The sequence below is a fragment of the Periophthalmus magnuspinnatus genome, chromosome 9 (assembly GCF_009829125.3).
Source record: "Periophthalmus magnuspinnatus isolate fPerMag1 chromosome 9, fPerMag1.2.pri, whole genome shotgun sequence".
NCBI classification, from domain to species: domain Eukaryota; kingdom Metazoa; phylum Chordata; class Actinopteri; order Gobiiformes; family Gobiidae; genus Periophthalmus; species Periophthalmus magnuspinnatus.
This window is the reverse complement of record NC_047134.1, coordinates 27,854,233-27,868,261: the sequence shown is the minus strand read 5'-3', so window position 1 is coordinate 27,868,261 and position 14,029 is coordinate 27,854,233. Positions and strand designations below refer to the sequence as shown.

General features: G+C 36.5%; 1 protein-coding gene across 3 annotated transcripts in view; it reads right to left on the bottom strand.

Annotated features, from left to right (window-relative positions):
* Window positions 1–14,029, bottom strand: part of trim36 (tripartite motif containing 36) — a 40,981-nt gene that overhangs the window by 22,896 nt on the left and 4,056 nt on the right. Inside the window, exons 2-3 of one of the 3 annotated variants that reach the window (XM_055224345.1) lie at window positions 9,779–10,013; window positions 439–519 (exon numbers count right to left, since the gene is read on the bottom strand). In XM_055224345.1, coding sequence (XP_055080320.1) covers window positions 439–519; window positions 9,779–10,013 — 316 coding nt within the window. Of the gene's footprint in view, window positions 1–438; window positions 520–9,778; window positions 10,014–11,488; window positions 11,626–14,029 lie in introns of those variants that run through there. The other 2 variants (XM_033972625.2, XM_055224346.1) reach the window with 2 other exon arrangements.

Here is a 14,029-nt window from a genome sequence, read left to right as displayed (position 1 = left end):
TTGAGCCCAAATGAAAAGGAATACATTAAAATTGAACTCAAAACAGATTATATACAAACTAAAAAACGAATTACTTGACAAAAGGCTGACAAAAATTGGTCAAAAAAATGCTGCTTTTAAAAGAATGAATGTCAGATATATTAATACAACCTTACTGTATTTTCATTTTAGTTAGATTTTTTTTTTTTCATTTTAGTTAGATTTTTTTTAGAACACCATTTATTATTCTAGTTAGCTACATGTCTGGTTCCGAGACAATTTGGCTTTTCAAATCGAGGGTTAGGGTTAGAGTACTCGTGTGCAAGTTAACACAGTGAATGACACGGTGAACTAAGACAGCAATGTGTTCACATCACAGGTACAAGCAAAGGGGGTGATTCAGCAGCAAACGCAATTTTACAAACTCAAAAACGACACTAAAATTAAAACAAGCTTCACGTTTTTGAGGGACAGGGGAACCAAGGAGTGCTGGATTTATGTCTGCTTGTGTGCCTGCATTTCCACTTCGTCTCCTCGGACCTGAAAATTCAATCGAACACTCCTCAGGTATAGGCAAAAAAACCAACACAGGAAATAATACAACACTTTGCAAAGGAGGAAAAAGCAGAGGCCAAACAGCAAAGCAAAACTATGTAGCCGTGTGCATGCTGTAAGGACTGAAAATGAACTAAAGAGTGATCGTGAGTGAATATGTAAATGCACTACAGTTAAATGCATTAGAATCTGCCTAATAAATTCAAAATGATTAAAATGTGACACTTTTTAAAGATGACGGTTGATGAAGTATGATTTAAAAATAAATGGGCATGTTAAAATATATAATGCGTGAAATCTGTTGTGATTTTACAGCAGAAACGGTAGCTATGAAAGAAGAAATTTTACATCTGAGAATACTTTTGACATTTTTACTTTTGTTTAGTATAAAATTTTGAAGCAAGAATACCTCTACACAAGTATGAGTTTGGCTACTCCAATGACAATGAGTGATTATGTTGACAAATAAGATTAAAAGGTTATATACACATTTTGGTTTTTTCAATTGGTACCAAAACTTTACAAGAATTACCAAAAATTACTCAGAAATGGAGTAGCATCTAGAACAGAGGTGGGTGCTATGAAAAATTAGAATAGACTATCAATATTTTGCTATATCGCCAAAACAATTATACTTTTATGTAGATAGGGAACAGTATAATCTTCCAAACAAAGGTGTAAAGAGATTTCTGTACATGTGGTTAATTTAATAGCTTTACATTTTGTGGTTTAGGTTTAAGAATCGGACACAAGTTACACAGGCCTGTCTTGGCACATTTTGATGGATTGCCTTGTTTCCATCTGAATGTTTCCTTTGGGGTAATGAAAAATCTCCCACCGCTACCATTCCTACCACTGAAGCAATTTCCTAGTTCTCTTCTTTTTGCTTGGACCTAGGGCATTTCTATCCATTGGTTTCAGAATGAGGAAAAATTTGAACCGTTGCCATAGCAGTTAACAATGTATATCATAGTATATCTTTTGAACGGGAAAAAAGTCCTCAAAATGTGACATATAAACAAAAGCGGAGACCCATGAGTATAGAGCCGTTCATAGCTTTTGTCAACATCATTTTAAAGTAGTGTTACTCTAAGTGTATCTGTATGTCTGCAGCCCTGAGTTTGAGACAGAGCAGGTGGAGACAGAGGCGCCAGGGGCAGAGTGAGTTTGTGCTGATGCAGGAGTCTGAAAGAGACGAGTCACTGCAGCTGCTTCAATGCTGAGTGTGAGGGTATAGGTCTCCACCCTCCCATTTATTTTAACATCTAGGTTTATATATCATTCCTATTAGAGCTGAACAATCTGGGGAAAATATCAGATTTTTCTGAGAAGCATTGTGGTTACACTGGAAAATTATGTTTTAATAATATAGGATTCTGTTCAAAGTTCATGTTTTAAATGCGTCAAGGAAAATTAACAAAAAGACTGAAATATGAACTGACAAACCAATACAAGAATCACATTTCAGAACATATTTGTACAGATCTAAAGACATTTTGTTGTTTGTGAAGGAAATTGTGGCCCCATTTCCTATTGATTTCTACATAGGCTTTGGTAGTAGTCAACTACCATTAAGTCATTACTACTACAAATTATGGGCGGTTGAAATTGTAATGTAGTTTCTGTAGCAACGTAATGTGCCATACATTTGAGATTTGACTAATTCTAACCCATTTGTTTGTGCAAGAGTCTCCAATTCCTTCTATCAATTATTCTTTTCTTTAAAAAACAACTGTACATGTTGTTTTTGGCATCTGTTGAATCACTGAATAGGCCCACTGAGCATGTCTAATTGATCCATTACTTGGCAACTGTATTTGTAAGGCTTCTTAAATATATTTTTTATTTTGCTAAGAAAATTATCTTAAAAAGGAGTCAATGAACTGTGCATAAATGTTCTTTATATGAAGCATGAAGTGGTCCCTGAGGCGTGAAGTTATAATAGAGAAGCCAGTCAAAAATGTAGCAAGCCTCAACATATAGTGAGTCTTCAGAGTATGTGAGACGCAGCGCAGTACACAGAAATGTACTGTTCTTAAAGGGGCAGTACCCAATTTTCTTCCATATATTTGAGCAAAATTATCTTGGCCCAGTAAAGATGTATTGTATAAGTAGCTCTTGAGGTCAAAATAAGTCAATTATAATGCAATTTGTTGTCCGAGAATGAGGAAGTGTGCGATTAGCATGCTAGTTTTTAGCTTTATTGCCACGGCTTAACTCCGCACTGTTCTCTCAAAGTTGTGAAAGATGCTTATAAACTCATCACTGTGACTATTTAGGATGTTGAATGTGTAAGATAAGCGAGGAATAACTGAACCACTGCCAACTGTTTAAAATTAACTAGTTCTGTTTTTCACATTTTTGAGACTGTAAAAATCAAGTACTGTGCCTTTGAGTAAAGGATAAAATTTTTCTTAGACAATATTTACGAAGAAAACACAGAATTGGCAAGTTGGCATACAAATTAAATAGGCAAATTCCTCTGCAGTCCCAATTCCTAGGAAACTTCCACCAGCTGCTAAATGAATGTTGGCAATGTTGGTTCCTTATTTGGCAAGTCCAATACTGACGGGTACGTGCTACACACTGTGCCAAAATACCAAGCCGTTTTAAATACTTTCTGGATTTGAAGATAGGGAAAAGAGAACCCTAGTTTTGTTTGGGAGTTTTAGTTCTAGGGTTAAAAGCACTTCAAAAGATTTTTCATTTCTTCAAAAGGTCCTATATTACACAAAACGGACTTTTGTGAGAGTTACGCCATGTTATGAATGCCGTTTCTCCATCAAAACATACCTGGATTTGTGTTTTGTTTCGTTCAATATGTTTGAGTAATCCTTTATTATTAGTCTGTCTACATCTCCAAAGCTCAAAATACTCCGTTCCACCATGTGATGTCATGAAGTAGTATAAGTTAACAGCCACCTTTACTTCAGTAGAGATGGGCAATTCCAGGTCTGAAATCATCAAAAATTATTCTACTGAAGGTGTATGGAGTTTGAAAACACCGTGGAGCACTTACTGTATTACCACATGACATCACAAGGTGGAACTGAATGTTTTCTGTTTGAGAGAAAAACACACACAACAGGGTTTGTGTGTTAAACATGGGAATGAAACAAAAAAACAACTCCAGGTCTGTTTGTGATGAGGAAACGACATTACAACATAGATCAGAAAAATAGTGTAATATGGGACCGTTAAAAAGGTGCTGTACCAGATTTTTTAAAATGTAATAAAAGTTACATTTTCTCCAGGACAGATATGTTTAGTACTTGAAAAGCACTTATAAACTCCCTGTGGATAATTAGGATGTTCGGAATAACTTTGGATCATTGCAGACAATTTAAAATGAAGAGTTAATGTATAAATTGTACTCACTCATGCTCAGTGGACCTTTATTTTAGTTTATTTCAGCCTATACTAAAAGTCTGTATGTGAGCATTGACAGGGCTACAGCTAATTAAGAGAAAGGGGGTAGAACCAAACTAAGGCATCACTCACAGGGTTTCTATGGCAACACTGTACTCACTACTATAGCTACTGAAACCACGAAGCCCACGTCTACCTCGGCTCCCCATCGACCTTCGGACTGAGGCTGCAAGCAATGGACAGATATGCAAAATGTGAATCAAAACAAAACAATGCAAAAGTGAAGTGACATGAGTGAGATTTGATCATTCAGAAATAAAACATGGCATGGCATTTAGAAACACAGCCAGAAAATAAAACATATTTGCAATTTAAAGCAGTGAAAACAGTTAGTAAAGAGGTTGGAGATGTTGATTGTTGACACAGACCGACAACAGCACAATTTAAAAAACAGAAACTCACGTCACATTATAACATTGTAAAAGAACAGATTAGTTTAACATGGAAGTGGACGGGTCAGAATGTTTTGGTACAACTTTCCCTTTTTAAAAGTCATAGTGTGTAACTTTTTAGCCAACAAATAAGTTCACATGACAACATAAAATTTTAAGAAGAACCCGTTAGTTTAAAATGCAGGTGGACAGGTTGGAATTTTATAGAACAATTTGTTTGATTTTTTAAAAGCTATAGTATGTAACCTTTTAGTCAAAAATAGACTAGAATTAAAGTATGTTTGGGTTTTTTTTATTTTGGGTTTGTTTATTGCACTGAAATACAGAAACATGCATCCTTACTGTGAGCGGGCTTGCATCTCCACAAACATGTCTTATTTGGTCTGGATGTGGACCTGCTTCTTGTTTCCATGGAAATGTTCTACAGTCTATAATGTTCGACAGTCTGATATCAAATAAAACCACCATCTCCATGGAGAAAAGTATGGTTTCAACTTTTTATTTCCATGGAATCATGCAGGTGACGTGCCATCTCCAGAGAGATGCAGACTGCACCTTTAGACTGTCATTATTGCAAAGTTTATGGCTAACATCTCTGCAATTACTTGGCCAATCCACATAAAAAAAAAAAAACCTGATAAAGTTCAATGCCTTGTGTGTCAACACAAATGAGCTACAATAAATATACATTATCATTATAGCTTAAAATTGTGGTTGCATTATTTAAATCCAAAGGCAAAATTGTTAGAGTGTTAAAAGGTTAAAATTGTTAAAAAGGACATTATCACATTGGATTAATATGGCAAGTTTGTGGACCCAATCTTTTACAGCAAATGATAAAAGTTCAACATTTGTAGATTGGAATGTGTGCATGTTTGTACTAACAGACAAACATAGTCCATAGATTTACTGGTGTCTGACCTCCATCTGAAATTACAACTTGTCCAAATTGAAATCCCACCCATTATTGACTAGCACACGTTGGACATAATTAAAAGTGCTTCTCAGTGTGTTCGTACAGAAAGGCTCATCCACTCTGCACACTGATAAATATAGTCTTAAGTCTCCCCTCTTAGACCCTTCCCATAATCCCGACATTGCTGTAAAGGAAGGTTACATCACTATGACGACCGGCAAATGAGATTTCTAAGTTTGTAAGCAGGTCCTGCTGCTTAAAGAACTGATATTATGAATTTTACAGGCTTTTTAAACCTGAATACATTTGAACAGCATTTCAAATAGGTTTATCAGTGTTACAAACTTAAATGTTCATGTAATAAAGGAAATGCGTCTTGTGGAAGTACAGATAGACTATATTGTAAAAGCACTCTTAGGGTAAAATGTCAGTGACGTTTATCATATGTGAACCAGGAAGTAAGCCTGGTGCACTGTTAGCATGCTAGTTGTTAGCACGACTGACAGGAAAACTTCAGTCTGGCCCCTGAAAGTGGTGTGATGCAATGCAAATAAGGCTAAAAACAAAAACAGCAAGTTATACCATTAGTTCCACACTCGCTTGTCTTCAGTAAAAAGTATGTTCTGACAGGTAAAAGGTGTATGGACTTTAAAAATTCAGGAGCACGAGAAAAGGATATAGTAACTTAAAAGGGAGTGCCCTATAAGGTTTTCACTGCATACCTATAACAGTCCCGTGCCTCTTTGCAGTTTGTGTGGTTTTATTATTTGTTTTTATGTTCTAAAGCAACATTTGTTTACTCTAAGGGCTGATTTGGTTAGTTCCTGCTTGGATGGACACAGGTCAGTGAAGAATTGAGTCATTCAGGTGGAGGAACAGGTCTGATGAAGAGGGGCCTTGTTAAAGAACCAAAACCCCATTTGGCCCCCTCTCTATGGACACTCAGTATAACGTGCCCTGCTAAACAACACTGCAGCGTTTAATGTACTGGCTGTGGGTGTAGGTCTGTTTTTGTTCATTTCCTCTTGGATTTACCGCATGTTTGTCTCCCTCATAGAGCAGTGGACAGGCGTACAAATGAATAGGACACTGTAATGGAACGCAGCCCAGAGATTTCAGGTCAGAGAGGCAGGCTTCTTTCAAACCGTCTTTTTCCTGAATAAAAATAAATAAATAAATGTAGAAAAGCTAGAAATACTAACACAGAAACTATATAGAAAAAGGGCAACGATCAACTATTTTACAAAACTGACATCTTGAATTCAAGCCAGGTTATTATGTTGCGTTATTAAAATCATACCTGGAGTGTGTGGAGTCAGGGCTCCAGGCTAATTATTTGAGTTGGGTGCACCTAAGATTTTCATTTGGGTGCACCAGAACATGATTTGGGCGCACCAAAACCTGCCACTTATTTTAAACATCGTTAATATATTGTCCTTGAATTGAGTCAATAATACAATTCATACACTATACTACACACGTAAACAAAAAAACTGAATAGTCATTATTGAAATGTCATTTAAAGTTGTTTATTTGATCAAATAACAAAGAAAAGGTCAATTGTTAATGTCAAGAGACTTACTTAGTGGCCTATAAGTTTAACTCATAAAAAGCACTGAATATTGGCTTTAAAAGTCTAGTCAGTGAGAGGTCTGTGCTTTTAAGAATATGTGCAGTTTGCTAAAGTAAGTGCAGAATGAGCCCTCTTATTTTGTATTTCAATAGTTGATCTTTGTTTTCTTTTCACCTTGCGCATTGGCAGCCTGATTTAAGTGACTACTGTATTATCAATTTTGTCCCACTCAAGTTGAGCCTCTTTCATATATATCATTAAGAGCCATGTGAGTCACTGTATGACATTTTGGAATGATTGGCTGTGCATTGATGGTGAACCCAGTTTGACATTTCAGCCTGAATAAGTCACTCTAAAGCTGTGTATGTACCTAAAAATTCATGCATGTGAATACTACCAATTCCTCACTCCCTCCTTTCATGGTTTGAGAATTGGGTACCTCAGTTTTAATGTACTGAGACAGCAATCCAGCAGTGCTCCTCTCTGGTTATGAAATCTATACACCTTGATCAGTTCAAATTTACTTTAACCATAACAGTCAAATTTTGCTAGACAGAGCCAGAAGCTAGACATGTTTGCAAGCTTGAAATGTCTGCTGGCAATAATCATGCATAAACATACCAATAAAACACATTGTAGGTTATGCCAAGCAAAACCCCAAGGTGTCCAAAAGTAGTTTAAAAAGCCTGAATTCTTTCGTATAACCTCATGAACACCACCAAACGTCAGCTTTCATTCAGCTCTGGTTTTAGGGACTTATAAGGGGAAAGAGCACCTGTAAGCTACTTTTAAGGAATTCTAAGTGTATAATACATACACATGATGCCTGTTAATCCGATCAAGATAAATAGAAGCTAATCCCACATTTAAAATCTGCATGTTAGCGCTACTGTACAATTATATGGGATTCTTGCCGCCTCTGGGCCTTTAGAAACAGACAGTACAAACAATTATGGTTAGGTAGATTCAAGTCAACATTAGTTTTTGTTCAGCAGATAAACTTAGTGGTCAGGTTTTCAGTAGATTTTATAATTTGAGCGTGAAGTATCGGGCAGAATTGGAGAACGACATGATGACAGACATAATACCGATGCATCACAGTAATTAAACCACTTTGTTTGCCACAGTTTATCTAGGGCATGAGGGAGGAGGAGTGTGTGCCAACTAGGGCTCAACAGTTCTGGAAAAATATCTAACTTTTTCTAGGAATTCCAGAGCCAAGATTTGAGATTTATGTTTGAAAATTAGGATTAGGTTTTAAGTGCACATTTTAAATTTGAGAGAAGATATATGAACAGCTAAATACATAAAAGAATCACATGTGTTTCAGAGCATGTTTGTAAAAGGTCTAAACTACAAAGTTAGCACACTTTATAAAATGTAACCAGGATATTGTGTTTGCAGAAGAAATTAACTTTACTGTTTACGATCTGGTGGAGGGTTTGGCCAACTGCTTCTCTCTATGGCAGTGTTCCACAGTATGGCATTAATCTTATTCTTTTCCACTGAGACAATCAAGTGATGCCACCAGGCCACTTTACAGGTCATATCTGTGGAGAGGTGACCCCACTCTATGCAAGAATGCAATGTTTTTCAACACATTTCTGAACAAAAAAAAAACACCTATAATGAAATAACTGCTAGATTGGCGATAGAACATGCTAAAGAAAGTTACACAGTGCACCTTTAAGTAAACATTAAGTGATTTGCTGTGAGCCTACTACCCTAGTTTTGAATAGTATTGTCAAGGTAGGATGACACATAACACAGATGCCCTCCCACTGATCCCAACCCTTTATTGTGTTTTGGACAAGGACATTTTGGGCAGAACAATGCATTTCCCTTTAGACTGGATTTTAGAAGTTGAATAAGTGCAGCTGGAGACAATATGGATTAAAAGGGAGGATCACATGCCTTTTATCGTCTGTGCTTACTTCCTGTGATATTGACTTTCTTGTGCGTCATTGTGGTGCTTATAATAAACGTGATACTTGGATTTCATGAGTTCAAAAATAAACTCTGGCTCATATAAGCTCAAACAATATAAAAATGTTAAAATAACTCATCTTTGGGATTTAGTTCCTGTTTTCAGTTGTTTTGACAACCACCAACTTAAAAATGCACCATGTAACTTCTGATGGTCCGCCACCTGCTTGTTTCCATAGAGATATTGCCACTTTTCCTTGAACGTACCACAATATGACATTAAACTTATATATCTTGCATTTATTCAATAACAGGTGTTGGTATGGCTTGGAAACATCTTGGAAAACCATGCGTTCTTACTGTTGCCTGTCCAGTCTCCACAGATCTGACATCTAGCATGGACTGGTATTGTCACTTGTTTTCTTTCCATGGAGATAGACAAGTTTAATGCCATAATGGGGAACCTTCCAGTCCAATCAACAACATGTCCATTGAGACAAGCAGGTGGTGTACCCAGAAAAGTTACATATTACACCTTTAATAATGGACTAACCAAAAGTAAAATCCAACTGGTTAGCAAGATAATTTAGTAAACTTAATCTACCAAATCTACTGGTGGAGTGAGGAAGGCCATCTTGATTTAACTGAAATTTTGTTACCTCATAGGCCGATAATTTAGCATGAAATAAGCAGCAATATATTGAGACAAGTGATTGAACGTTTCTCTCATTAACAACGTGACAAATGATCCAGCTAAAACAACACAAGGCTGTGACATTCTTTTAGACATGAGAAGCTGATGCTGTTAATTAACGAAAATAAATCCTGAGATCTAACCAAAATGGGGCTAAAAATTAAATGCATATCCCATCGCGTTTATTTGGCAATACCGAGTACTGAGATTTGAGCAAGTTATGTTTTAAAGTCAGAATTTAGTTCACAGTGCAAATTGAAGAAATGATTACTGCCGTCACGATACAAAGATTTCAGTTTGGGCTCTCACTCTACCTGATCTGACGAGGCGATCCAGTCTTTCCATGGAGGGAGAGGGGACCCGGGACCTGGGGCTGCCTGGTAAAGAGCACTCTGACCCCGCGTCGAAGGAGTCGTCATGGTTGAGCATGAGCAGCTCTCGGACACATTTGTGACAGACGCTGTGCTGACAGGGCAGGATCAGGGGGTGAGTGAAGAGCTCTTTACAGATGGGGCAAATCAGCTCCCTCTCTATGTTCTTTATAGGGACCTAGAAGACAAAATACATTATTAGGCTTGGATGTGGCTAATGTTACACAAACAGTCAACAGTTTGGACACACCTTCCCATTCAACGTTTTTTATGATTACTACTTTCTAGATTTTAGACACATACAGAAGACTTCAAATACATGTATATAGTATTATGTAGTACAGAAAAAAAAGGGAAATAACTCAATTAAATATTATCTAATATTCAAATCTTCAAAGTAGCCACACTTTGCTTTGTGGACAGCTCTGCAAACCCTTGGCCTTCTCTCAATGAGCTTCAAGACTTGAAACGGTTTTCACTTCACAGGTGTGCCATGTCAGGGTCAAGAAATGCCAAGAGCAAACCAAGGTTCAAAGCAAAGAATAGCCTTTTTAATTTATTTATTTTTTTTTATTTAAACAAGTCGAGTTATTATGAGTTTATTTTTGTTTGCTAGATTCCACACATGTCCATTCATAGTTTTGATGCTTTCAGTGGGAATCTACAATGTAAACAAACCTGGAGATAGAGGAAACAAAAAAATGAAAACGCATGTTCAAACATTTGACTGTCAGTGTATGGTGGTTGTTTTTATGTATGCAAAATTAGTCATGTGTATGCATTTGTAGAAAAGTAGGTAAACTAGTTGATAATTGATCACTTTACAGTTCATTTCTGCAAAATTTGTAACTCAACCAACACGTACACATTTTTTATAGATTGCAAAACTATAATCACATTTTAGATATCAAGGATCTAGAATGCAAGACATATTTTAATCAATATTTCTCACTCTAAAGTCAGTCCATGACATTAACACTTGCCAAATCAATGCCAACACTTTTATTTTAAACAACTATTTTAACTGAGGTTCTTTCTATTTGATGTTACAGTGTTGAGTAAGACTGCAGAAGTTAATATTTTTTTCTGTTAATGTGCAGCTCTTTGCAAACAGGCTCAGAAAAATGTGCAACAAAAATAAAGTGGGTTTCATATTGTTGACAAAACGCATTGGTTCAAACATTTTCTCACGGCATAGTTTCAATACAAAACCACAAATAGCCCAAGTCCAGCTGGTCTTTAGCACATTTCTTACGTAAGACAAGATTAACTGCAGCTAAATCTATCCAAATGGTTAAAAGCATCACTCCAACAGCTCACGTTTGAGAGCTAAAAACGTGCTGGCAATTCTCCAGTTCCTCTTTTGTTTAAAATCTTATTCAAACTTTTGCAAATGACCACCTCTATACTCGTGTCCATTCATCCAGTCACACCTGTTAACCCCAGTGAACGTCGTAAAATGTGGACAAAAATACCTCGCAAAGAAAAGGCAATAAACGACCAAAAACGTCCTTGTCGTTGCTTTTTAATTAAGCTAGCTAGCGGCTGCAGTTGGCGTGCATTCACATCCTACAAGATCCCGAACAATGACGAGACAAAACAGCACAAACTTCCCCATCCTCGTCTCCAAAACGAGCATTACACCAAACTTACCCCGATAAAACTGCTACGTCGCCTCTCCGTAGTCATTTTGAGGCAATTAAAACAGTTCCCAAGTCCAAAAAATACGAAGTTTTATCCAGAAGTGTGTTCGTTTACGCTAAAAACAACTTGTGAGCGCGAGCAGGAGATGGAGAGTGCGCGTGGATGCGTGAGTTTAAATAGAGTGACGGTGAGACGTGCGGAGAGGAGAGGGACGCAGCGCAGCGCCGCGGGTTGCCAGATCTCACGGCACAAATACGCATAAGGGAATATGGAAAGGAGCGCAAAACATGGGTGAAGGGATTTTTGGCAATTTGTGGCATCTGTGTAACTGTTAGGGTAGATATAATAAGGTTTAACTTCATTTACTTGGTTTATTATTTGATTGTAAGCTTCTACATATGTCTTATTTATGGGAATACAAACTATACTGAATTTAATGTATACGGAGCTTTGACCAAGCAAAAAATAAATGAGTAATACTACTACTACTACTACTACCACTACCACTACTACCACCACTACTACTACCACTACCACTACCACTACTACCACTACTACTAAAACCACTACTACTACTACTACCACTACTACTACCACTACTACCCCTACTACTACTACCACTACTACATCATTACTACTACCACTACCAGTACTACTACTACCACTACTACTACTACCACTACCAGTACTACTACCACTACTACTACCACTACTACTACTACCACTACTACCACTGCCACTACTACTACCATTACCACTACTACTACTTCTATAACTACTACTACTAATAATAATAACAGTAATAAAAAATAATAATTTGTACGTGTAATTGATAATAATCTAATGGTGCTTTTTTTCCCCTTTGTTTTACTATTTTAACTTTATTGTGTAGATTTGTAAGGGCTGTAGTGATATGTGAGATCAACAAATCAAAACAAATATATATTGTATTATATGTACTAACTTGATTTAATTATAACCCTGGAATTGTTTTTAATTTTAAGAGTTAATTTGTTCATTTCAGATGAATTCACAACATTCTATTGGCTACATATGCAAACTGATGAGTTTACATCATTTTTGAAGTTAATTTTAGGACATTAGTTAAGAAAATATGAGGTAACTCCCGCCTCCAATTGGAAAGAAGGCTGTCATGCCAAATCTGAAAAACAATTAACGATATTAATTGACCTTATTAGGTTACAATATAAGAAATAAATAAGAAAGACTGACCACTGTACTGCATTTGTTTTCATTTCAGTAATGTAGCCTGTTAAAAGATATTTTGGAGGCTGGTCAAATATCCTACCAGTGGTCAGTGAAGTACTCAATTTTGTTACTTAAGTAAAAGTGCAGATACAGAGGTAAAAAGTTGCTTAAGTAAAAGTAAAAGCATCACATGAAAAAAACTACTTAAGTAAAAATACCTATTAAAAATGCACTTTAAGAGTCAGAAGTAAAAGTATTTCACCCAAGTGTTGTTACTTTGTTAAAGAGTTAAATGTAGTGATATTGATTTAAAAAAGGACCAAAATGATCAATGACATGAACTCTCGCTGAAACAAGCCCCCAAAAATACATAGCTGCAAGAAATCAAAAGTAAGCTCCCAATTGGTAAAAATGTGCAAAGCTGGCAACCCACAAGCCTTGCACGTGGAGGGGGGAGGAGGGAGAGACAGAGGGGAGGGTGTGTGTCTCCATAGTGACCGCTGCTGCCTTTAAATGTAAATGTGAACCATAAATCTGAATGGTCAGACATTTATTTTCTTTTATCCACACAGCAGGGTTGAGGTAGCTTAAATAAGTGATGCGCTACAAGTGTAGACCAGTCTCTGAAAGGCAGATGTGAATGTGAAAGCTTACAGTCTTTTCTGCATTTAACCATGAAAACAATGGAAAACTATTGGCTATCTGGTCACTGGTTCCTTAAAAATGCCACCTAAACAACTCTTTGTTTAGTTTATCTATTTAATCAGACAGTGTCCTATGCACATTAAAGGGCCAACATTATGCTATTTTTTTAATCTTTGTAATAATGTTGTTTCCTCATCACAAACAGACCTGGAGTTGTGTTTTATTTCATTCACGTATGTTTAACACACAAACTCTGCATATTTAGACTGAGTTCTTCTCTCAAACAGAAAACACTCTCCACATTCCACATTGTGATGTCATGTGGTAATAGAAGAAGTGCTCCACTGTGTTTTAAAACTCCACTAGAATCATTTGGATGATTTCAGCCCTGGAACTGCCAATCTCTACTGAACAAAAAGTAAAAGGTACCACTTGAAAATTACCACTACTTGACATCACAAGGTGGAACTGAGCATTTTTGAGCTTTGAAGATGTAGACAGAAGAATGCAAGATTACTCAAACAAGCTCATAAGAATCCATTTTGTGTAATAAAATTGATTCTTTTCCTTTAGAATGGAACTAAACACTAAATCAACAATTTTGCTATTGCACTATGTATATCGTGCTTTAATAGCACTTTCACAATTCTCAGTGCTTTCTTCGTAATTTTAGTGTAAACTAAGTATATTTGCAGC